General features: G+C 36.1%; 5 protein-coding genes across 5 annotated transcripts; 4 read left to right on the top strand and 1 right to left on the bottom strand.

The window, feature by feature from the left end:
• The first annotated feature begins 995 nt into the window (after positions 1–995).
• Positions 996–3,946, top strand: LOC111479449 (inactive TPR repeat-containing thioredoxin TTL3-like). The gene is made up of 6 exons (XM_023124129.1): positions 996–1,847; positions 1,998–2,439; positions 2,522–2,717; positions 2,826–2,998; positions 3,144–3,477; positions 3,548–3,946. Exons 1-6 carry the CDS (start codon positions 1,331–1,333, stop codon positions 3,668–3,670), a joined length of 1,785 nt encoding a protein of 594 aa, XP_022979897.1. The 5' UTR covers positions 996–1,330; the 3' UTR covers positions 3,671–3,946.
• On the bottom strand, positions 3,919–5,088 carry LOC111481099 (succinate dehydrogenase [ubiquinone] iron-sulfur subunit 3, mitochondrial). Its single transcript, XM_023126436.1, has 3 exons — positions 4,765–5,088; positions 4,457–4,695; positions 3,919–4,378 (listed from the first exon to the last, which is right to left on the bottom strand). The coding sequence occupies exons 1-3, from the start codon at positions 5,008–5,010 to the stop codon at positions 3,997–3,999; spliced, it is 867 nt and encodes a 288-aa protein (XP_022982204.1). The 5' UTR covers positions 5,011–5,088; the 3' UTR covers positions 3,919–3,996.
• Positions 5,089–10,818: 5,730 nt separating this feature from the next.
• LOC111486631 (rho GTPase-activating protein gacO-like) lies at positions 10,819–12,018 on the top strand. The gene has a single exon (XM_023133815.1). It carries the CDS (start codon positions 10,819–10,821, stop codon positions 12,016–12,018), a length of 1,200 nt encoding a protein of 399 aa, XP_022989583.1.
• A 5,511-nt stretch (positions 12,019–17,529) lies between these two features.
• LOC111481409 (3-hydroxyacyl-[acyl-carrier-protein] dehydratase FabZ-like) lies at positions 17,530–20,537 on the top strand. The gene is made up of 4 exons (XM_023126805.1): positions 17,530–17,878; positions 17,952–18,012; positions 18,107–18,251; positions 20,091–20,537. Exons 1-4 carry the CDS (start codon positions 17,665–17,667, stop codon positions 20,343–20,345), a joined length of 675 nt encoding a protein of 224 aa, XP_022982573.1. The 5' UTR covers positions 17,530–17,664; the 3' UTR covers positions 20,346–20,537.
• Positions 20,538–21,003: 466 nt separating this feature from the next.
• LOC111481996 (protein MARD1-like) lies at positions 21,004–21,688 on the top strand. The gene is made up of 2 exons (XM_023127625.1): positions 21,004–21,362; positions 21,443–21,688. Exons 1-2 carry the CDS (start codon positions 21,082–21,084, stop codon positions 21,543–21,545), a joined length of 384 nt encoding a protein of 127 aa, XP_022983393.1. The 5' UTR covers positions 21,004–21,081; the 3' UTR covers positions 21,546–21,688.
• Positions 21,689–22,053: the final 365 nt, after the last annotated feature.

The following is a 22,053-nucleotide window of genomic DNA, read 5'->3' as shown; positions in this document are numbered from 1 at the left end:
GATTTTGGGGTTTTTTTTCGTTATTTATTAATCATTTTCAAATAGTTTATAAAAGGTCAAGAAAGCAGAAATGACAATAAATTAAAATAGAAATATTTTATTTCGGAGGGAGATAAATTGATTATTTTTGTTTTTTGAAATATGACAGGTATATTAATTCTTCTATTGAGTTGGAAGTTTATATAATTTTATTAAATTCACTCATTTGAGATTAATTATTAAGTTTTATTACTAAAAAAAAAAAACCACAAACCCAAAAACCTAAAATATAAAGGATAGGGTATTTTAACAAATTAAAATTAAATTGATTAAATATATTTAATAAATTTTTAAATAAAACTAAATTAACTATAACTAATGTAATAAAATGGTTAGAAATAATAAAAATATTATTTATTTGCCTAACATTTTTAAATGCTTACTTTATCCCATTGTCTAATATCTTATTCTTAAACCTCGCATTTCTAGGTATCATAATCACATTTCTAGATATCATAATCACATTTCTAGATATCATAAACAAAATGTTCATCCAAACAACCCTAAATGAAGAAAAATGAACGAAAAAATAGAGTGATCTAATTTTTTTTTTTTTTCTTTTTATGAGATCCACGAGATTAACCATTATGGAAATCTTGTCCTTGTAATTTATTAATGGTTCATGGTTACTTAAAGTACAACCAATTCAACCCTACTTTACTCTTCAGATTATGTAATAGATGTAATCATGTAACGCATATCTTAAAACATTCCATGCCTCTCCGGATTCGAATCTAAATTTATCAAGTTATATTTAAAATTATTTTAAATAGCATGAATGTTCCTAAGAACATCAAGTTTAATTATTTTAATTTTGTGAAGGCGACGGTGAAGGAGCATCCTGAACGTGCTGTTCTCACAGTCATGAGGCAAAGCTGACCGTTTGTTTGAAAGTATTTTTGAGATCCTGATGCCCCCGGAGAACGAGTCTCCCGCCCTCCCCCTTTTTCTGCTCCTTCTTCAACAACTTCTTTTCAAACCTCAAATTATACAGCTTTCAATTCATAACAAAACCCCCTTTCCCTTAAGCTTTTCGTTTTTTTCCCCCTTCCCATTAACTCAACCTCCCTTTTTCACAAAACAGAGAGGGACTCTGTTCGAAGGAGCTATGCAAATCACCTCCTGGGGTTACGCCCACTCTCTATATTGTTTATCTAACTTTTTCCATTACAAGCAGATGTTTCTTTTTCCAACTTTCAAATGGTGGGTCTCAAATTAAAACTCCATTGGAAATGGAAGACTCTGTGATTTTTTGATCTTCTTTCGGAAGAACTTGGAGGCGGTGTCGAAAATGGAAGGCGACATGGACAGGAAATCAAGTTGTGGTCTTTTGAACGCTGTGTTTGGCCGCCGTGCATTTTGGATGAGACGAACTGCCTCAAGTGCTTCATTGCCAACAATTGATCCAATTAACGACCTTGCTAAAGTCGTGAGCAGCTGCAGTTCGAGGCGCCGGCGAGGCGGCTCCGATCAGCCGTTGTTCATCCATGTTCCGGAGCCGGATTCCAAACCAGCGAGCAAGGTGGGTCCGAACCAGCACAGTCAACAGAAGACAATGCATTCAAATCAGCAGAGGGGAGTTCCAATGAGCAAACAGAATGAGGGTTGTAATGTAGCGCTGCCGCCGAACAAAGTGGCGGCGGCGGCGGGAAATGGGTATGTGGAACAAGGAAGAAAGGTGCCGAAGGAGGCCATTGGCATCTCCGGCGAGCTCGAGCTCATGATCAACGATCACCAAAAATCGAAGGGGATTAATGGGTCGCTTCTTCGAGCCTCCTCCAGCAATTTCATGCTCTTTGGAAATTTGGGTAATCTCATCACTACCATCTTTTTGTTTCTCAGTTTGAGATTTATACAACAAGAACAACGGTGTATGATATGAATTTAGCATGCTTAATGGTTTTTTTGTTGGAAAAAGATTGATTCTTTTTTAAGGATGAATGTGACTATGATCACAGGTAACTTGAGACAAGGAGGGGGTGGAGGAGGAAATGCATACAATGTGGTTGATTATGCGCCCAATATAGGTAGAGAAGAGACTCAAGTAACAAATGATAAATACCCAAATGGTGGGATGGGGAATATACCCGAGCCTCAACCGAAACTAAGTGCTGAACAATCGAGTTCTCTTTGTCGAGCGTTGTCAACTCGAATGGATCCCGAGCAACTGAAGATCATGGGGAATGAAGATTACAAGAATGGAAGATTTGCAGAAGCCTTGACTTTGTATGAAGCTGCAATTGCGATCGACCCGAACAAAGCGTCGTACCGAAGCAATAAAAGTGCAGCTTTAACAGCTCTTGGCATGCTTCTTGATGCAGTTTTTGAGTGCAGAGAAGCCATTCGGATCGAACCGCATTACCACCGAGCTCATCATCGACTTGCGACATTGTATCTTAGGTATTGGTATCACCTTAAAACACCATTTAGCTGTAAGAACACCTAGAGTCTTGTACATTTTTTTAAATTTAGAGTACTACAGATTAGGAGAGGTAGAGAATGCAATGTATCATTACAAACAATCGGGGCCCGAGGCCGATCACGAGCACTTAGCAAAAGCCAAAGCTGTTCAAGCTCATTTGAACAAATGCACCGAAGCACGACGATTACGAGATTGGAACACCCTGGTTAAGGAGACTGGCTTTGCAATAACATCCGGGGCTGATTCTGCACCACAGGTGCTTGGCTTAGTTATGAGTTGTTTACGATACCATAGCCTCGTTGAATAATGTTTTCGTTTCTATTGTTCGTTTACTAATGGATTGTTGTGAATTATTTGCAAAAAGATATTTGCTTTGCAAGCCGAAGCCTTTTTGAAGCTTCACAAGCACCAAGATGCTGATGAAGCCATATCAAGAGGTCCAAGCTTTGAGGTGGATGCCTGCACTAAGTTCCTTGGTCCTGTTGGTAATGCCAATTTACTGCTGATTCGATCTCAGGTCGACTTGGTTGCAGGCAGGTTCGTGTTTTAGACATTCAACTGCAACTATCTGCATTAAATGTCAGAACGAAATAACTTACGACTAAAATTAATACGAAAGAAGGTTGAAAAGTCAAAAGTTTGAATCTCACTTAATGGAACTCACAATGGTGTATGTCTGTAGATTCGATGATGCACTGGAGGCAGTACAACGAGCTTCTCGGCTCGACACAAACAACCGAGAGATTAACATAGTAATGAGGCGTGCTCGAGCAGTTACAGCTTCTCGATGGAATGGCAATGAGCTATTCAAAACATCAAGGTTCTCAGAGGCCGTTCTTGCATATGGGGAGGGACTTGAGCATGATCCATACAATTCTGTGCTGCTGTGCAATCGAGCAACATGTCGGTCCAAACTCGGACAGTTCGAAAAGGCAGTTGAAGATTGCACAACAGCCCTTAACGTTCGCCCGTCGTACAGCAAGGCTAGACTGAGACGAGCAGATTGCAACGCCAAGGTACCTTATATAATCTTCCAGCATTTGTTTCATGATGTGTATTAAGTTCCTCTAATGTGACATCATGCAGTTGGGAAAATGGGAAGCTTCAATACAAGACTACGAGTTCTTACTCAGAGAAACTCCCCACAACGGGGAAGTCAGTGAAGCTCTCGCCAATGCTCGGATGCAGTTAAAGCAGCAGCAATCGTGAACTACAGGGGATCAAATTGATATATCGCCATAATCATGCATCAATGAGCGCAACTGAAAAAGGCCACCATTGTGGCCAAGAACCACCAGGAGCTGAAAATTTTGTGTGTAAAATCCTGGTTTTTTAAAGAGAAATGAAAGACCAGTGTAATGTTGTATATGACCTGTAATTTCTCAGCAGAAGTTGGTGCCTAAGGATCTGGCTTTGACCAACTCATTCTGTATAGAACTCTACTTACATTTTTTCAATTTGAAACCACAGATATTTATTGATTTCCTTTTAAGATTAAGATTGAAAGATAACATGAAAAACAGAGAAAAACAGAGCTAATTGTTGTCCTTTGAGAGCAAATGCATAGCCTTCATGTGGTGAATGGCGCCGGAAGGATCGAGGCTTTTGGGGCAGTTGGCTGTGCAATTCTGTACAGTTCTACATCTATACAGTTTCGTCTTGTCTTCAGCTATTGCTTGCAATCGTTCCTTCTCGAACTCATCTCGACTATCAGAGATCCATCGACAGGCATGGAGCAAGGCAGCAGGGCCAAGAAACTCCTCTGGATTCCACCAATATGGAGGGCATGAAGCACTGCAACAAGCGCACAGAATACACTCATACAACCCATCCAGCTTCCTCCTCTCCGCTGGAGATTGCCTGAACTCTCGCCCATCCTTCGGCAACCTTTTGGTCTTCAACCATGGCTCGATCGACCTATACATAAAGGGTAACGCTTGTATTAGATCACTTGTATTTGTGTTCCATATAGAACAAAAAATTGGATGACATTACTTGTATTGCTGATAGAAATTGGTGAGATCAACAGCAAGATCTTTGATGACAAACATATGGGGAAGGGGCGTTATAATGGTGGGTTTGGAAGTGTCAGTATCAATAGGTTTGAGGCAAGCCACAGTGTTGGCTCCATCGATGTTCATAGCACATGATCCGCATATACCTTCCCTGCAAGACCTTCTGTAGCTCAAGCTTGAGTCTTCCTCTGCTTTTATCTTCTGTAAGGCATCTAATACCTACAATAAAGTTACCCAATAAATTAACCAGCCAAGCTTAGTTATTACGAAGATCAAATGATGCAATACCATTGAGCCACATTTAGAGAGATCAATGAAGAAAGACTGAAGGAAAGGCTTGTGGTTGGGATGCTCAGGACTCCACCGATACACTCTGAACTCCTTTTGATTGGATTTAAAGTTGGTATGAGCTTCTATGGCTTCTTGTGCATGTTGCTGAGCCGCAGGATGGCCGTCCAGTACTCCAAACTTCTGGTTTGGCGCCGGCTTAGGGACGGCCTTGTTGTAGGCATTGCGGAACCAGGTTCTCAACATATTCTCTCCTTTGTGAATTTGGTTGGAGAGGTTGGAGTTGAAGAGGGTTGTGGTTATGCATTGACGGTGTGTTTATTGGTTGAATTACACGTGGTAGCTTTGTGAATATGATGTGTCTGTTTGAAATTTGAACACAATATGGTGCTATAAATGGAGTTGGGCCTGGTGTAATGCTACCATGGACTATAACACTACTGGAATAATAGTACTGTATTAATAGTACTGAAATGGAGCATTATAAGCTACAATATTGGATCTTCAAAGGAGGGCTCAATTCAATCTAAATACTTTTTCAAATTTGGTCAAATTTTATAGATCTTCATTACCATTATCATATTGAAGAAGGTGATGCCTCCTATTTTTTAATTATGTTGAGTAAATAATAGAGCGAAATAAGTGAACTTTTTCCGAAGATTTTAAAGTGTAATGGCATATGTCGAGGATTTAGAATTTGAATTCGACATCTGATTCAAATACTGGGCATGAGTCATTACTAATGGTATCAAAGTGGTACCTCTCAGGCTCTCTTAGTAATTTGTGGTTCAGGAATGAATTAAGGTGGAAGTAGGTGGGAATGTGACACCTATAGAGATATATAAATGAATTGAGACCACATCTAAATGAAAACAACCTTGAGGATAAAATGACCCAGAAATGCTTAAAGGAAATAAAAAGTTGTTACTTTTATCAATAAGATGCACCTTCCTTTTCAGTGGTTCATCCATTGGAATTTAATAGTTAAGCGTGTTTTGCTTAAAACAATTCTATGTTTGATGACTTTTTAGGAATTTTTTCAAAGTTGCGTGTGAGTGATGACAAAACATATTAGAAGGATTCGTGTTGGTATGTGTGATAATTTTTCTACTTAAAAAGCAATAAAGAAATAATGTGACCACATTGCGAGGAAATGTAAGAGTAATAAGGGGCGGAATCCAGATTGAATTAAAAATTTAATTTTAATTAATTAAATTATATTCATACTAGGTTATCATATATCAAAAATGTGTAGGCAGCTATTTAAAAAAAAAAAAAAAAAAAAAAAAAAAAGCATTTAAATTTTCCTTTATTTTCCGTACAACAGCTTTTACATGCTTTCAAGTTTTCTTTTTCTTTATTTTCTTTTTACATAAACGAATATGTACTTTTAGATTACTAAAATTATGAAGCAATGTGATAGAGAGATCTACACCAATAATGGAACATACTCTCACAACAATCACAATAAACTCATTTAATTCAATTTCTACGACAATTAAATATTCTTTAAATAATATACAAAATGAACAATATCACACACATCGTGAACAAAAAAAAGTTGGTGAACTTAGTACAACAGCTACGAAATATCTAGAATTGAATAATAGAGGTAGTGTGTATATGACCAAAACATTGAATTGTTTCAATCACAAACGCAATTAGGGAAACAAAATACCCAACAACATATGGCTCACCACTTTGTCTTATTTGATTGTTTTTTGGGCAAAGTATTTTGGCCTATTTCCTTGCTTTTTTTTTTTTTTTTTTTTTAACCTCACACTTCCCCATGACAATAATGCTTTGCCAAATTCAACGCCTCATGGCGAAAATGCATCAAATTACACCCACACACAAAAAAAATATATTATTTTTTCTTTTATATATATATATTTTATTTTTCTCAAAAGAAAAATAAGTAAGAAGTAAATTTGAAAATAAAAAAAGATTTGGTTTTTGAAAAGGAGAGCTTTATTTTTTATTTTTTATTTTTTAAATCGGCAATGACCGGTTCTTGAGGGAGGGGGGGACCTAGGGTGAGGCGCGGATCTCATCTAATTATACTCTCCTTTTTTTTCCTCCTTTATTATTTTTTTATTATTATTATGGGACGGCAACGTGTTTTCACTTTTTTTATTTTTTTTTATTTAATTAATCGATCCAATTTTATTAAAATATATTATATATATTTAATATCTTAATTTTAACCCAAATAAATTCAAAATTTTCAAGTAACCCAAACAATTAAACATTCTGGTCAAATAATATTTTTTTTTTTTAAACAACTTATTTCTAACATATCTTTATAAATATAATTTTTTGTCTTTGAAAGATGTCTATTTCTATTTCTAAACCTTTACTTTTCTATAATATAACTCCTTTATCTCTTAATATTTTTTAAAATAATAAACAAAAACAAAAAATTGTAAATAAAAAATATTATATTGAAAATGAAAATACAATTATTTTTAACTTAACCATTCAAAAAAAAATAGACCATAAAAGTATAAAATTTCACCCCTCTAAAATTTTACATGCCTGCTTCTCATGGGAGTCTGAGTCCGAGTTGATCATTCTCTCATTTCAGCTATTGATCATTGCTTTGGTAAGCTATTCCCTCACCAACTAGCTAACTAGAAGCAAGCTCCTCCTTAGACGGATTTCTCCTTTTACTCCTCAGCGTACCGAGTATTAGTAGTCGTTTTCAGCTGTTGTTCCCCTTCCAAGGGTAGATTCTTATGCATTTCCCACTCGTCCGCCATTGAAACCACCACTTTCCGTTCCGAATTATAAAAAAAATAATATTTAAATTTTAGACCACCAAAACAAACCAAGGGATAGAGATTCAAAACCTTCTACTTGAATAGGGAAAAGATTAAAAACTTACTCCTCCAAAGATATCAATCTCATAACATACCCAGTTGATTTAGGTCGTTTTTATAACAATTAAAGTCCACAACTATCAGATATTATTCTAGGCTTTTCCTTCTAGGTTTCTTCTCAAAATTTTTATATCATGTTTGCCAAGGAGAGGTTTCACACCCTTATAAAGAATTCTTCGTACTTCTCTATAATCGATGTGGGATTGTGAGATCTTACGGTTTTGGCTCTAAATTTGGTTGATATGATTTTGAAGCAAGGATTAAAAAATAATTTGGAGAGACAAATAGAAAATGGACCAAATCAGCTTAATTGAATCTAAACCCCTTTCATTTAATTAATTTGAAAATGCTTTGAAAGGGTTAGCTTTAGATCTTAAGGTGTTTTGACTTAACACAAGGGTAATGATTGAAAGAGTTGAAACTTTTGAAGAAGGAGTCGAGAACGGAAAAAGGAAAAAAAAGTCTACTGAAAACGACATGTATGACCCAATATAAAGCTCATTGATAGAGCCAAGGAGGGTGCCTCGTAAGAAAGAAAAAAAATAAACAATTAATGCATAGCATATGCATGTTGTTGTGTTATATTGTGTCCGAAGGAAGTGACTTATCATCGACATGATTAAAGTGAAAACTATGCGTTGAAAAACATGTAAAGTCCAAGAAAGAATAATATAATAGCATAAAATAATTTCCCCATCCCTCTTGAAAAGTTCGTTCATTGCCCCTACTCCAAAGAAACTAATCTCCTGGTTTCCCAACTCAAATGATAATGTATAAAATGTAACGTGATGGCGATGCCACATGTTTTTCAAACACCACCTACCTTGCTACCTAGTTTGACAAAACTAAGGTGGTCGTGGTGAGTAAGAAATGATATCAACGGAGGACTTTATCCATTTAAACTTTGAGCTTTTTGGACATTTGTGAATGCTACTACTAATATCCTTCACCATCAACAATCATTTCGCTCTAGAACGAAGAATCTGCCATCAATTGGAACATTGAAGAATCGAAAATCTTAAAGATCTAATTCAAGTGGTTTAATCAAAATGAAGTTGTTGTTTGAAAGTTTGATATATTCCCTTCTTCTTTAACACTTTAATTGGTTTGAAAATATGGAGTTGGGGAATGGATTGATGCCATCTTCTATGTCGTTTTTTTCAAACATTGCTTTGTGTTTGTTTTGTTTCCAACAAAGCTTTCTGGACCATGCCTATCACCTACAATTTGGTTCCAACACAAGACACAATTACCTAAAAAGCTTCTTATCAACTCATCCAAAAAAAATAATAATCTATGCATTGGAGTTTGGATGCATAACTTCATTTTTTTTATATAGTATTTGTGGGTGTTGGTTCATTAACTTAGGTGCTTTACTTACGTAGGAGTTGAAGGTGGTTAGAATATGTATGATTAGAACTCTAGAGGCACAATTTGAATTAGAATGTTATGTATCACGTGAAAAACTACTAAAAATACCCGTAAGATGAAATTTGAGATTAATGTTGTTTTGAATATATCATGTGAACAACTTTAATTATGTGTTCACGCATGGTTAATAAGATTGAATTTTGTATCAAATTTTGAATTAAGGACTAGAAGTTGACGAATAATATGGTTTAATTTTGTGTGGAAAACAAATTTAGAAGCTACAAGAACGGTAAAGTCAAGATGTGGGGTATGATTAACGTAGATGTCCCATGACAACTTAAACTATTCCATAAACAAACTAAAAGCGAAACTAGGTTATGGTCCACTATTATTATTATTATTCTTATATATAGTAAAGGCCAAAGTTTCATAATAATCACAAAACCCACCAGTGCCACATCACCTTCTTTGAAACAAGAAATCTTAAACTTCTTCTCCACCCCACCAACTATACCATAAACCATAATTTGTGTAACAATTTTCAACCCTCTCCCAACACACCAACAACTCCCTCCCTTTTTTAAATATACAACTCACAAGTCAATTCTCAAACCTAAATAAAGTCACTCTGCTTGTAGAGGTAGGGAATGTGTTTTGATCGATAAAAAGGAAGAATCTATTTCAACCGAGATACCCTCCCACTAAAATATCGAAGAATCTAATTGTTGCCTTCAAATCCGATTTTGCATTCTTCTTGGTCGTTTTAGTAGGGGTATTTTGAGCGTGCTCCTTCGCGATTGAAGCTGTGGTAAGAGCTTTCTCTGTCACTACTTTTTTTTCCATTCCCAACCGCGATCGACTTATTGGTGATAAAAGGGTTTAAAGTTTAGGAGGGAATGTATGGAGCCAAGATTATAATAAGTTAACGTGTAGGGAAGAAAAGTGAAACTTGTAACGCTTAGGGTTAGGGTTTGGTTTGGTAGATAGAGCTAAATAGAAACAGATGTTATTAGCTTCTTTATGGTTCTCATTGTTGCAACAACCTCAAACATCATCTCATCTATTTCAATAAAGTTGACAGAATATGAAAATCTTTTTTTTTTTTTTTTAAATGTCTTTTAATTTAGTAGGAGATTTAAGTTGATATTTAATAATATGAATTAAATTGCAATAAAGACAAAGTTAGTATATGTGGGCTATCATTAGTCTAATCTTGGAAAGCAAGAGGGGAGGAGGGGATATAATTGTTTCGCATTTAATTACTTCATTCATATTAATATTAATATAGTATTTATAAGATGAATACTGAATTTTTAATTTTTAATAATAAAATATCAAAATAAAATTGTATTGTACTATTTTGTTGCGTTCACACAGGAAATCATAATCCCTAAACTCCTCCTTAGATTCACCAATTGATTATTCTCTCTCTTCCATGGCTACCCCACGACCATCCTTAATTATCTTTTTTTATATATATATATATAAAATAAAAAATATTTTAAATTCTTTTTTTTGTTTTTTTGTCTTAAATCGAGTGATGAAAAGCCTACAACACAACACTGTCTCCTTTATTTATTTATTTATTTATTTATTCCATATTCTGTGTCTCTCTGTCACAGAGGAAACCCTAAATCCTAAACTTTGGTGGGCATAAAAAGCAGAAGAGTTGAAGGAAGTTGGAAGTAAGGTTGTTGTTGAAGGTTATGCCACAGTTTTTGTTGAATTCCCACTTCCCCTTTCTTCTCTCTTTTCCTCTGTTTTCAACCAAACCACAAACTCACCTCCTCCTCCTCCTTCCATGGATTCCGGCAATAGTGGGAGTATGCAGTCCTCTAGTGGCGGCGATGAGGAGTACGAGTCACGCGCCGACTCCATCCCGCCTGCGTTTTTCTCCAACCCACCAACCCACGCGGCTTCTTTCCCTGCAAACTTCCATCCTCCTCCGCCTCCTCAATCCTCCTCCACCACGTCCTCCTCCTCTGCCGCCATGTTTGATCATTTGTCCACTTTATTTGATCCAAGATCTTCCCTTTCTAACCAAAACCCACTTCTCAATCTCGATATGCTTTGGTCCCGGACTATGAGATCTGATCAGATTTCGCCGGATCTCCCTGGCCCACCTCCTGATTCCTCTGCCACCGCCGCCGCCGATCACAATTTATCCTCTATCTCTAATTTCTCCGGTGTTCAGACTTTTTCTCAACCATCTGACGCTACTAATTCCTTCCAACCCACCCACCAGTCTGAATTGCAGAATATTCCCAACAATTGTGGCGGTGGCGCCAACGTGGCTCGGAGCTCGAAGAAAAGGCCGAGGGCCTCTCGACGAGCTCCCACGACGGTGTTAACAACAGATACTACCAATTTCCGCGCCATGGTCCAGGAATTCACTGGGATACCGGCACCGCCATTCACAGCCGCTTCCTCCTCCCCTTTTACAAGAAACGCTGCCAGGTTCGATCTTTTTGGCGGCGGGGGAGGCGCCGCCAGATCAGCCGCACATTTGGACGCTGTACCATCCACGCAGACTTACCTTTTGCGGCCACTTCCACAAAAACCGCCGTTTCTGTCTCCGTCACAGTCCACCTTCCTCGCCGGTACCAATTTGCAAAACCCAATTTTTGACATCCACAACATGTTTCAATCCAACCCCAAATTCATCCCTTCCTCCAATGATCAGAATCTCAAAATGGGTCTTTTCGACGAGTTCGGTCTCAGCAACCACAGCCATGGCCTCCCACCCGCTGCCCAAACCTTACAATCGAACAACAACGCCCACAACCCACCTCCGGCGACATGGGTCGGCGGCGGCGGCGGTGGAGAATCAAATCAACAAGGTGTTAATTTAAGATCTGGCAATGGAAATATCAACGGAAAACTGATCCGGTACGCCGCCGGCGCTGCATATTCAACTGGATTTCTCGGCGATAAAGCGGCGGAGAATTTAAGAGCTAGAAATGAAGGTATGGTGGAACCATGGATTTGTTCTTCTGATTAGATGCAAAAAAAAAAAAAAAAAAGAAAATGGGAAAATTATGAGAGAGAATTACAGTAGAGAGCGAATGATCGTCCTTAATTAACCATCGCCATTATCAAACATAATCGAAACACCTCATTTTCTTGGTTAACTATTATTATTGTGTAAATAAAACATATCTATTTTCAATTATTCCCTCATAATTCTTATTATACACCAAATTAGTTGGAAATTAAATTAACCCTCCATCTCCTATTCTCTCTCCTCTTCTTAAGAAAGAGTAATTAAAGGCGAGATTTTTGGGGATGCCTCAGCCGCCACAATCCATTCACAGTTTGATTATCATATTCTATTAATTTTCATGTTTGTATGATCCCAATTTTTCCTTTTATGCTAAATTCATCATTTCTTATTCTCTTTTCTTAAAAGATATACAAACAATCGGACACCTTTTTTCTTGTCTTTTCTTCTTGTTATTTTGCATAAAAATATGTCAAATTTTTTACATGCCTCTCTCGGTAGTAGTATTCTTAATTTCTTTGGTATCAACCCAAGTTCATGATTGTGTCACGTATCATGTCTTTCTTTCATCGTGCGATATTTCTTTGAGACATTTAATGGGTTTTTTCTTTTATTATTATTATTATTATTATGCTTGGTTGGGATTTAGAGCATTGGGAATGGAGAGGACCCCATATGTCCCTCCATCTGAAATTCAAATGTTAAACGAATGGAAGGTGAGATAAAAGTAAAAAGGGGTTTGTGCAGGCAGTACTCTTTCTCTCTTTTGAGAACTGTTGCTGTTTCAAACCTTTATTTGTTTGCATGAAATGGAGGGATACCCAACAAAGCCCTTTAATCTCTCCCCTTTCCATATCAATATCAAAAACACAAACACATTGATTGATATATCATTATCTTTTTCACTTCAATCATACCCATCCTCACAACCTTCATTTTAAATTACCCACAAGTCCCTTTTCCTTTTACCCAACAAACTTCCATCCTTTTTCGTTCATTCCCGGTTCCCGAGTTAAGTAAAAACACATATGATCCTGTTTTCAATCATACTCAAAACATGTGAGATCCCACATCGGTTGGAGAGAGAAACGAAACATATCTCATAAGGGTGTGGAAACATCTCCTTAATAGACGGGGCTATAACGAACAATATTTACTAGCAGTGGCATGAGACGGTTGAAATGGGGATGTGATTTTGTGGAGTGGTAGAAAAGGATGCGACCTTTTGATCACCCACTTTGGTTAAGAAATGGGAAGCCACCTTTTGTGGTGTTGAAAACTAATGGGAAGTGTTAGACATAGGAAATGGGTAGAGAGAGAGAGAGGGTGTAATAATGGTGATAGCAATGATGGTGTCTTCTTCTGTTTGTATAAACCCACAACATAATTAAAGAGAGAAAGAGAGAGAGATGAAGACGATAATGTCAAAGGGTGAAACAGTGAAAAGGCAAAGGCCAAGGCCAAAGGGCATCTCAAAAGAAACTCTCCAATTTTGAGCCTAAGTTTCAAAAGATGCACAACTTTTGTTTGCCCCACTCCAATGCATGCCCCTCTTAATCCCAAACCAAACAAACAAGCTGACAAAGTTTTGAGATTAACTACGGAAATAACACTTATCCCTATAAATAAATTATTCAAAATATAATAATAATAATAATAAAAGACAGAGAGAGAAAGTCAATTATGGCCTTATATTCCCCTCCACGTATATATATATATATATATATATATATATCTAATATTCTCAGATTTTCTTGTCTGCAATCACCCAATTTTGTTCTAAAATAATCTTCCCTTCCCTTCCCTTTCCCACACTGTTCCTTTTACAAATAAAAAATCAGAGAAAATTTATAATTTTTAATTAAAAAAGTACTTTTCAAGTCCATTCATGATCACCATCATGATTAACAGCTTGTTTTAAATATAATTCAAGACGTTGAGATTATAATTGAATCGCTTTAAGGATGGAATATTTAATATATTTAATATTTTATTCATATTTGTATGATACCATACAGAATTATTGGTTTGTCTCCAATATGAATGCAAAATTCGTCCCAAAAATTATAGTTGGAGAGATGTATTAATATCATAAATTCACAAGAAATTAATGACATTGGAAATTAGAGTTGTTCAGAATCCCAAATTAACAAGGCAGAGGGATATGAGTGCAAAATTTATGTCTATAACCAAAATATGGGTAAGGACAAGGAATATTCCTTGTCCCCGCCACATTTGCTTTATATATATTTTTTAAACAATAAATTCATATAATATAGTATTTTAATTGTATTAGGAAGCATAGAATATTCACTTTTAATTGAAAATTTATCTTTAAATTTTATTTTTTTTAAGATTCTGTTTTATAAAAAGACTAAACATGTTTTTTTTTTTTTTTTTTTTTTTTTTTTTTTTTTTTTTTTTTTTTTTTTTTTTTTTTTTTTTTTTTTTTTTTTTTTTTTTTTTTTTTTTTTTTTTNATTAAAATTTTAAAAAAAAAAAAAAAAAAAAAAAAAAAAAAAAAAACTTTTTTGAGGAAATGGAAAATCAAATGAAAATATCGTGAGGATTTTTAATTAAATTAGAAAATTTATCAAAGTAAAGAAAGAAAAGAATGCTCAAAGATCTATCTCCATAACCATAACTTTATATGTTTAGCTTATGAACCACTAAAGTTTTAGAATTTATTTTCCAATCTTGATGAAAATTACAAAAGTATAATTGAAGGGAAAAAAAAAAAGGAAAAAAAGGGCAAGTAAACGACAAAACTTTATAAAACAAAATAGTCAAACACAAAATTATGTTTAAGAATCTTAATTATTGAAGCCTTTTTAGAGTTAGGGTGAGCTAGCATGAGTGATTTGATGTAGGTGGTTTGTCCACGGCTTTAGGTTAACCTTTTTTATTCACCCATATGCAAAATAACTCAAATATAAACTAATATTATCATACTCAAAAATAGCCCACCAAAAGTTAGTAAAAATGATGTAACAACAAACCCGCCTAGCTGGCCCAAACATGTACGCAACCCGTCGTCTAAACCTAGTATCCCTCGAACCAATTTGACAACCTATAGTCTAAACCAAACTATAATTATGAATGTTAGGTAGACAAGGTAGATTAATGACTTCGGCATAAGTATTTAGGTCGTGTGTAGATGATAAGTACTATCCATCCAATTTTTAGTTGAAGCTAGAAAACAAAGTTCAAGTAATGAAATGATTTTTATGAAAGGATAGGTCTCTTCTATGATTATTTGTATATGCATCTACTTGCCTCAATAATGGGTCACTTATTGAGTATCACCGGTTGTATAATACTCAAATTATGAATACAATTTTAAAATATATATATATATATACAGGAATTTACTACCAAGAATAAAAGAGGGCCAAGAATTTATTTTATTATTCATATAATATATTTATAAATATATTCCAAATCAGGATTTCTCGAAGCACCACTCAGAAGAATATATTATTTTTCTTCTCCTCTCTTTTGTTAAAATGTTTTTTTTTTATTATTATTATATTCTATATTCCAATAATTTAGCATCCAAACAAGCTAAAATTTTTGTACGAACTTAAATTTCAAATTATATACATTGGCTGTATATCATTATTTTGAGATGCGTATTGTAAAAGAAAGCATCAAATAGTTTTGGGAATAATATACAATCATATCTCAATTGAGCTAGATATATGCTTTCGACTATAATGTCAAGATAGAACCGAATATCAAATATATATAGTACTTTTATAAATAGTAACGTCGTTGAGTTGGGAAAAGTACAAACCAATCTCGAGATCTAAATCCAACTTTGCATCAAGCTGTGGGCGACACAACGTCCTTTATCTAAAAGAAAAGTGGGACGGAATGTTTAACTAGTTTGAGCAAGTGATCTCGATGGATAAGGGATAAAAGAATCTCGAATAACAAACTACTTTGCGTGCTATCAATTTATTGTCGACTAAATAACAAACCAATACTTAAATTAAAGTAGTGTGGAGCTTGTATTGTCTATTTTTTATTACATGGACATGACAAGAAGAGTTAAAGAAAAGAAATGGGGTTCGACATGTAATCGCACAAGCCCACTGCTAGTATCGTCATTAGCTTCACGGTTTTAAAACGCGTTGACTATGGAGAGGGTCTAGCTCTATTCCGACTAGTGCCTCGCAACGTCTGATGTCTGAGTTGGTGGAGAAGGAAATGAAATATTTCTTATTTGATCGGTTTTGGCAAAACGAGTAGGTGGGTCCAGTTGAAATCGAAATGATATTTTGGTTGACAAAAACTGGAATGGCATCGTTAGGAAGATGATGAGATGGGGATAAAGAGCAGGTATGACAGAAAAGTAGCATTGTATGTGACATTTGCAAGCAACGTGGAGGTTTGGGATTTAAATTAAAAATTTGGTCAAAATTAAAACAGAAGATGACACAGAAGTAAGGACAGGGAAGTCCGTCCAAGCTCCCAGTGGTCCTTAAAACACCAGATTTTAGGGTATTATGAAGGAAGCGAGTGGCAATGTTTTGATGGCCTTTATCCATTTTTCTTCTGCACCTCATGCTTTCAGCTGCAACCGCCAAGTTGGACCGTAAGTACATCATCATCATCAGACCTCGTCCTTTTGTTCTTGAAGTTTGTTCCTGTTAACGTAGAATTTGAAAAGGAATGATGAGTGGATCCACCAGTTTGGGGTCAAATAAAGAAGAAACGGAAGATTCCGCCATTGGAAACATCGACCAGCAACCTGCCAATTGTGAAGGGGAAGTTTGGTTTGAATGTACGTAGCAGAGAATGATCGCATGAAATTATAGTCCCCAAGAAATAAACCATGCCTCAGACAAGGAGCTTTCATTTCTCTCATGCCTCATCTTAGTGCGTTTGCCAGATTTATTGGAAAATGCACTTAAAACATCAAATGTTTTGTGTCGGCTTTGGACTAAAATTCTGACTTTCTTTATTAATGCCTCAAATCAACCTTCCTATTTCTTTCATGCAACTTGAGTTTTACTTTGAGTCATCATAAATGGTATAAATTGAGCACTTTCTTTCTCGTCGACTCGATCATAGAAATTTCATGCTTAAGTGTTTTCTATTTGGAGTAATTGTATGTTGGGTGACTTTCTAGAAATTTTCTTAAGATGCATATAAGTGAGGAAGAACCCGTGTTGGTCTGTAGAGATAGTATTTACTTTTAAGAAGCGAAGAGTATAATGTCAGAGAGGAAGAGGAATGTCGAGGTTATCCATAAGCCCTCATTCATGGAGCAAAAGCAAAGGCGGTTAATGGGCCTATTTTGTTGTTGACTTTGAAAGCCTAGTCCAATTTAACCTAATTTTGGGCCTCCTTTTTATACGAATTCATGGATCTAAATGTTTTCAAGTTTGTAGTCCAACCAAGAACACGTTTGTGTGGCCTCCTATCTTCCAAAATTTCAATGTGAATTGGACCTTATCAGTTATCAGTTATTAGTCCAACCAAGAACACGTTAGCGTTCACTTGTCCACATGACCGAAGCGTGTAGGTTGGATTTGAGCGCTTTTTCAAATTTGCCCCAACCTCCTCACCCCAACTCTCCAACATCATTAACTCATCTTGCTTTGAACTCTCCGCTCACAGTTTCCTCTCATCCCCATCAATGGCTGCCACCTCCAATTCGCTCATCTCCTTCACCAATTCTCCATCCCTGAACAAACCCAGATGCCTCCTTCCTCCACCAGCCTCTGTTTCCTTATTCAGATCTCCTTCTCTCTCTTTTCCTTCCAATAAGCTACCCACTGTCCGCTGCTCTCTCAATGCCGACGTCCACGCCGATCCCATTGAAGGGAAACTAGATGTTCCCATTGAAAAGAGTGAGCTCTCTTTCTAATTTGAAATTGAGGGTTTTTCTTGTTTTCTTCTTATCTGATTTCATTCTCTCCTCAGGGTTTCCTGCTTTTCCTACTGTCATGGATATCAATGAGATTCGCAATATCTTGCCCCACAGGTATTCGTTAAAATTCCTTGTGTGTTTGTGAGTGTATGAGGTTTTGCAGATTCTTGTATTTCTTTCTTATGCATTGTGTTTTATTCTGCTGTAGGTTCCCGTTTCTTTTAGTGGATAGAGTGATTGAATACAATCCTGGGGTTTCGGCTGTTGCTATAAAGAATGTTACCATTAATGATAACTTTTTCCCTGGGCACTTCCCCGAAAGACCCATCATGCCCGGTGTTCTCATGGTTGAGGTCATTTCTAAAGCTTTAAACTGAAATTTGGGATTAAGTGGAATTATTGATCTGTTTACTCTCTGTGAAATGAACTCTTTTTTTAATTTATGAATTATAATTACAAACAGCTAAAACTTTTAATATTTGGATAGAAATGGAGTGGTGAGTGATATAAGACTGGGGTTTGGATGTCCGTGAAGTATGCACCCCGCCTTCATGGAGTAAAAGGGAAGTCCTATTTTTTTTTTCTTTTTTCCCTACCCTGATTGGAGAAAAGTAAAGGCTTTGAATGCAGTTGTAAGTATGTAAATTGAATTATTGAAGCTGTAAGGAAAATTTGTGGGATTTAGTGGGATGGGGACTAATCTTGTGGTCTTTATTTGAGTTCGTTAGTTGTTAATTTGTAGTTGGGTGCAGTTTTTAATTAGCTTTCGTAGTTGGGTTTCTCGTTGACCAATAAATCTTTGATCGAAAATTAATGGGGTTTTGCATGTGTTTCTTGAAACATGATCTGTTAGTTGTTAATTTTTTAATGATAAAGAAACTAACCCTTCATTGATAAAGGAAGCTACCCGAATAACAACCCAACTACGAAAACCAAAAATGTTTCCTAGTTGAAGAACTTTTCGGAAACTGACTTGTAATAGATTGTAGCAATCGGGAATTTTTGGAGTCAGAACTTCTCAAACGTGGTTTAACTATGCAAGGATTTTTTGCTGGTTTGATGGCCTATTCACAGGAGGAAACTTCTCGCACTAGGTTGGAAATTGGAAGGATTCTTTCTTGGTTTAGTTGATGATCATATAGGACCTAAGAACATGAAGGATGAATTCCTTTGGCGTTGATGAAGAGGATGAAATCCTATTTTGCTTGAGAATCTTTTTGCTCATCTGCGAAATGTTTCATATACTGTTTCTTTTGATGAATATTCTGTGAACTGTTTTGAGAAGAGTTATCTTTGCACTTGGTTGCAGTTTTGCCCACATATGAAAATTAGGGTGGATTGGTTGACTGTGAAGAGAGGTTTTTTTTCTTTTTTGATAAATTGGTGTCTGTGTAGAGGATTTGCAGCTTATTAGTATATAGTTGGGATATCAGTGTTAGTACTCTGATGAGGCATTTAGAGAATAGGGTAGATCAGTTATTTCGGTCATTTCAAATTTTATAGCCCCGCTGTTCAGGTACGTGCGCATCAGTTCGTAAATGTTTTAGAGGTGGTTGTGAGCACCATCTTATTGCCAACTGAATGAAACGTTCTTTTGTTCTCTACCAAATTGAGTAGCTTAGGACATATGATTTGGTATCCGCAGACCCTTCCGACATTAAGGCAATGGTAAAGTGACCCTCACCTAAGTCATCTTGAACGGATGCTAGCTTTTTTGACCTTAAAGGCTAGTCCTGCAAGTTTGTTGCCAAGAAGGGAACTTTGCTCTAGCCTTGACCAAACAAGTTAAAAAGGATAGTTTTCACCAAAATCATGAAGTTGAAACTGTCACTTAGAATTTGAAGGTTGCTATGAGCCTATGATTGGGTTTCTAGTTCTATCCCCAGGCTTTGGAGCTTGATATCTTGATATCTTAGCTTCTAAGATAGAATCTTATTTGTTCTCATATTTAGTTTTTAAAATGGGTTATCTTATCGGTAACTACTTAAGTCATCTGTAAATAAACTCTATCTGCTGTAGAGTTTTGCATTTCGGTGTCTCCATGTATATTTCTCCTTGCATCTTCTCAATTTTGTTTTTCATGCTCTTCATATAGATCGAGTGTGTGAGTTGAGTGATCCTAATCAGGGCTGTGTTGATATGGTCTCCTTATTGTTATGGTACATAAAGCTCTCTTAATGCTCGGTTTGCAGGCAATGGCTCAAGTAGGCGGTCTGGTTATGCTGCAACCAGAAGTAGGAGGCTCTCGCGACAATTTCTTCTTTGCTGGAATTGACAAAGTAAGGTTCCGCAAACCCGTGATCGCAGGGGACACATTGGTCATGCGAATGACTCTTGTTAAGTTGCAGAAGAAGTTTGGAATTGCGAAAATGGAAGGGAAGGCATACGTCGGAGGCGAAGTCGTGTGTGAAGGAGAGTTCTTGATGGCCATGGGCAAGGAAGAATGACCATTTTTCCCGACTACCTCGGTTCGGTATGTACCAATGCTTGTAGTTTCGATTTGGTTCTTCGTTTGTTTGAGATAAGAATTTGAGAGTTAGGATTGTTCCCTTGAAGGAATATAACTGTGTGAGATCCCATTGAAAAGCTAAAACATTATGGACTTCTTCAAATCTATTGTTTAAAACTTTATCCTAAAATTACTACAAAAGAAAGATGAATAATACACAAATTAATATCAAGATATCAAAAGTCGAGAGTAGTTAGGCCTATCAAATGTAATTATCTAAAGTGAAACATTGGAATGATTATCAAATCAATTTATTCAAGTCTTTATAATTGGAATTAATTTATTCAAATTTATTAAATTTCAAACATTACTTGTATCTTCCTTCAATAATTCAATTCATTTTAAACTCTAAATAATAAATTGCTTCAATCATTTAATAAATAAATATAAATATCCTATCCACACTAGGAAAATAATATAAAATTGTTTTGTTATATGCCAAATACAATATAATCATGTAGCATAAGATTTAGATGTGGACTTGTCTTCTTCCATCTCATCACCCATCCAACGGCCCACATTTGTTCTCTCCCTTTCTTCCATTAACCCTTCAAATTATCATATCAGTTTAAAAAAAAAAAAAAAAAAAAACACAAAGTTGTAATGTACCCATTCCCCTTCATCTTCTTATTCCCATCCTCTGTCTCTGTCTCTGTCTCTGTCTGTGTGTGAAGATGCTACTAGGGAAGCCACGGGCGCAGCTTAAGAGAACGGCGAGTGTATCGAGAATCACGGTGGATGTCAGGCAGGAAAAGGCTGAAGAGCCGTACGATGATCAAAATCCGGACACCAAAGAAATTTCTCGTCTTGAGCATGATGTGATGAATTACACCTTTGCCTTCGCGTCACCGAGAGGCCGGAGAAGTCTCTCCCAAAATTCTTCTCTTCACTTTCTACGTACTTGCTCCTTCTGTCAACGCCGTCTCTCACCCGCCCATGACATTTACATGTACATGTATGTATGTACGAATCAATTATTATCCATTTTTCTTATGTAAACCTCCATAAACTTGATTTTTAGTTGTTGATATGCAGGGGAGATACTGCCTTTTGCAGCATGGAGTGCAGACAGCAGAGTATGGGACAAGAGAAGTGCACTACTGCCGGCGGCGGTGCCGGCCGAGCTAAAGAAAGATGAGACTGTGGCGGCGCTTTAAAAGTATTGTATTGGTTTGAATGTAAAAAAGAAAACGTGGAAGTTTGTGCCATCACAAAAACAAGGAACTTACTATGAATGATGATGAATCTTGCTTTGAATTTCATATACATAAACTTAAAAGCTGCCTAACGTTTTTGTTTGATTCTTTTTAATTTCATCTTTTATGTTCGAGTTAAAATACTTTTGAGTGTGTAACAGCTCAAGCACGAGCCGTCTTTTTTTTTTTTTTGGTAAGGGGTGAAAATATTTTTAAAATCCTTTAAAGAAGAACTGATTTGAGCCCATGTAATATTTATGCTACCCTAATAAATAAATAAAGAGTTGCATTGAAAAAAAACATTTACCCATTAATTAACGTCGGGCTAAAGTGAGTAATGTCCATTTAGCCTGAATAAAAATGGGATAGAATTTTCCTCCCACAACATGCATCACGGATACAATCATTACAAAATTCCAAACATTTTGGAAGAAATTTTAAAGTCGGTAT

Source organism: Cucurbita maxima, unplaced genomic scaffold, assembly GCF_002738345.1.
Source record: "Cucurbita maxima cultivar Rimu unplaced genomic scaffold, Cmax_1.0 Cma_Scf00001, whole genome shotgun sequence".
In the NCBI taxonomy this organism is placed as follows: Eukaryota; Viridiplantae; Streptophyta; class Magnoliopsida; order Cucurbitales; family Cucurbitaceae; genus Cucurbita; species Cucurbita maxima.
This window is presented reverse-complemented; position numbering and strand designations above follow the sequence as displayed.

Bases quoted from the DNA above. Each gene is read 5' to 3' on its own strand.
- LOC111481099 (XM_023126436.1), bottom strand. From the start codon at position 5,010: ATGTTGAGAACCTGGTTCCGCAATGCCTACAACAAGGCCGTCCCTAAG. The intron at 4,696-4,764 runs GTATTGCATCAT...ACTTTATTGTAG, and splicing joins TCTCTAAATGTGGCTCAATG to GTATTAGATGCCTTACAGAA. The intron at 4,379-4,456 runs GTAATGTCATCC...CTTTATGTATAG, and splicing joins AATTTCTATCAGCAATACAA to GTCGATCGAGCCATGGTTGA.
- LOC111486631 (XM_023133815.1), top strand. From the start codon at position 10,819: ATGGATTCCGGCAATAGTGGGAGTATGCAGTCCTCTAGTGGCGGCGAT.
- LOC111481409 (XM_023126805.1), top strand. From the start codon at position 17,665: ATGGCTGCCACCTCCAATTCGCTCATCTCCTTCACCAATTCTCCATCC. The intron at 17,879-17,951 runs GTGAGCTCTCTT...TTCTCTCCTCAG, and splicing joins AGATGTTCCCATTGAAAAGA to GGTTTCCTGCTTTTCCTACT. The intron at 18,252-20,090 runs GTCATTTCTAAA...CTCGGTTTGCAG, and splicing joins CCGGTGTTCTCATGGTTGAG to GCAATGGCTCAAGTAGGCGG.
- LOC111479449 (XM_023124129.1), top strand. From the start codon at position 1,331: ATGGAAGGCGACATGGACAGGAAATCAAGTTGTGGTCTTTTGAACGCT. The intron at 2,718-2,825 runs GTGCTTGGCTTA...ATTTGCAAAAAG, and splicing joins GGGCTGATTCTGCACCACAG to ATATTTGCTTTGCAAGCCGA. The intron at 2,999-3,143 runs GTTCGTGTTTTA...GTATGTCTGTAG, and splicing joins GTCGACTTGGTTGCAGGCAG to ATTCGATGATGCACTGGAGG.
- LOC111481996 (XM_023127625.1), top strand. From the start codon at position 21,082: ATGCTACTAGGGAAGCCACGGGCGCAGCTTAAGAGAACGGCGAGTGTA. The intron at 21,363-21,442 runs GTATGTATGTAC...GTTGATATGCAG, and splicing joins CATGACATTTACATGTACAT to GGGAGATACTGCCTTTTGCA.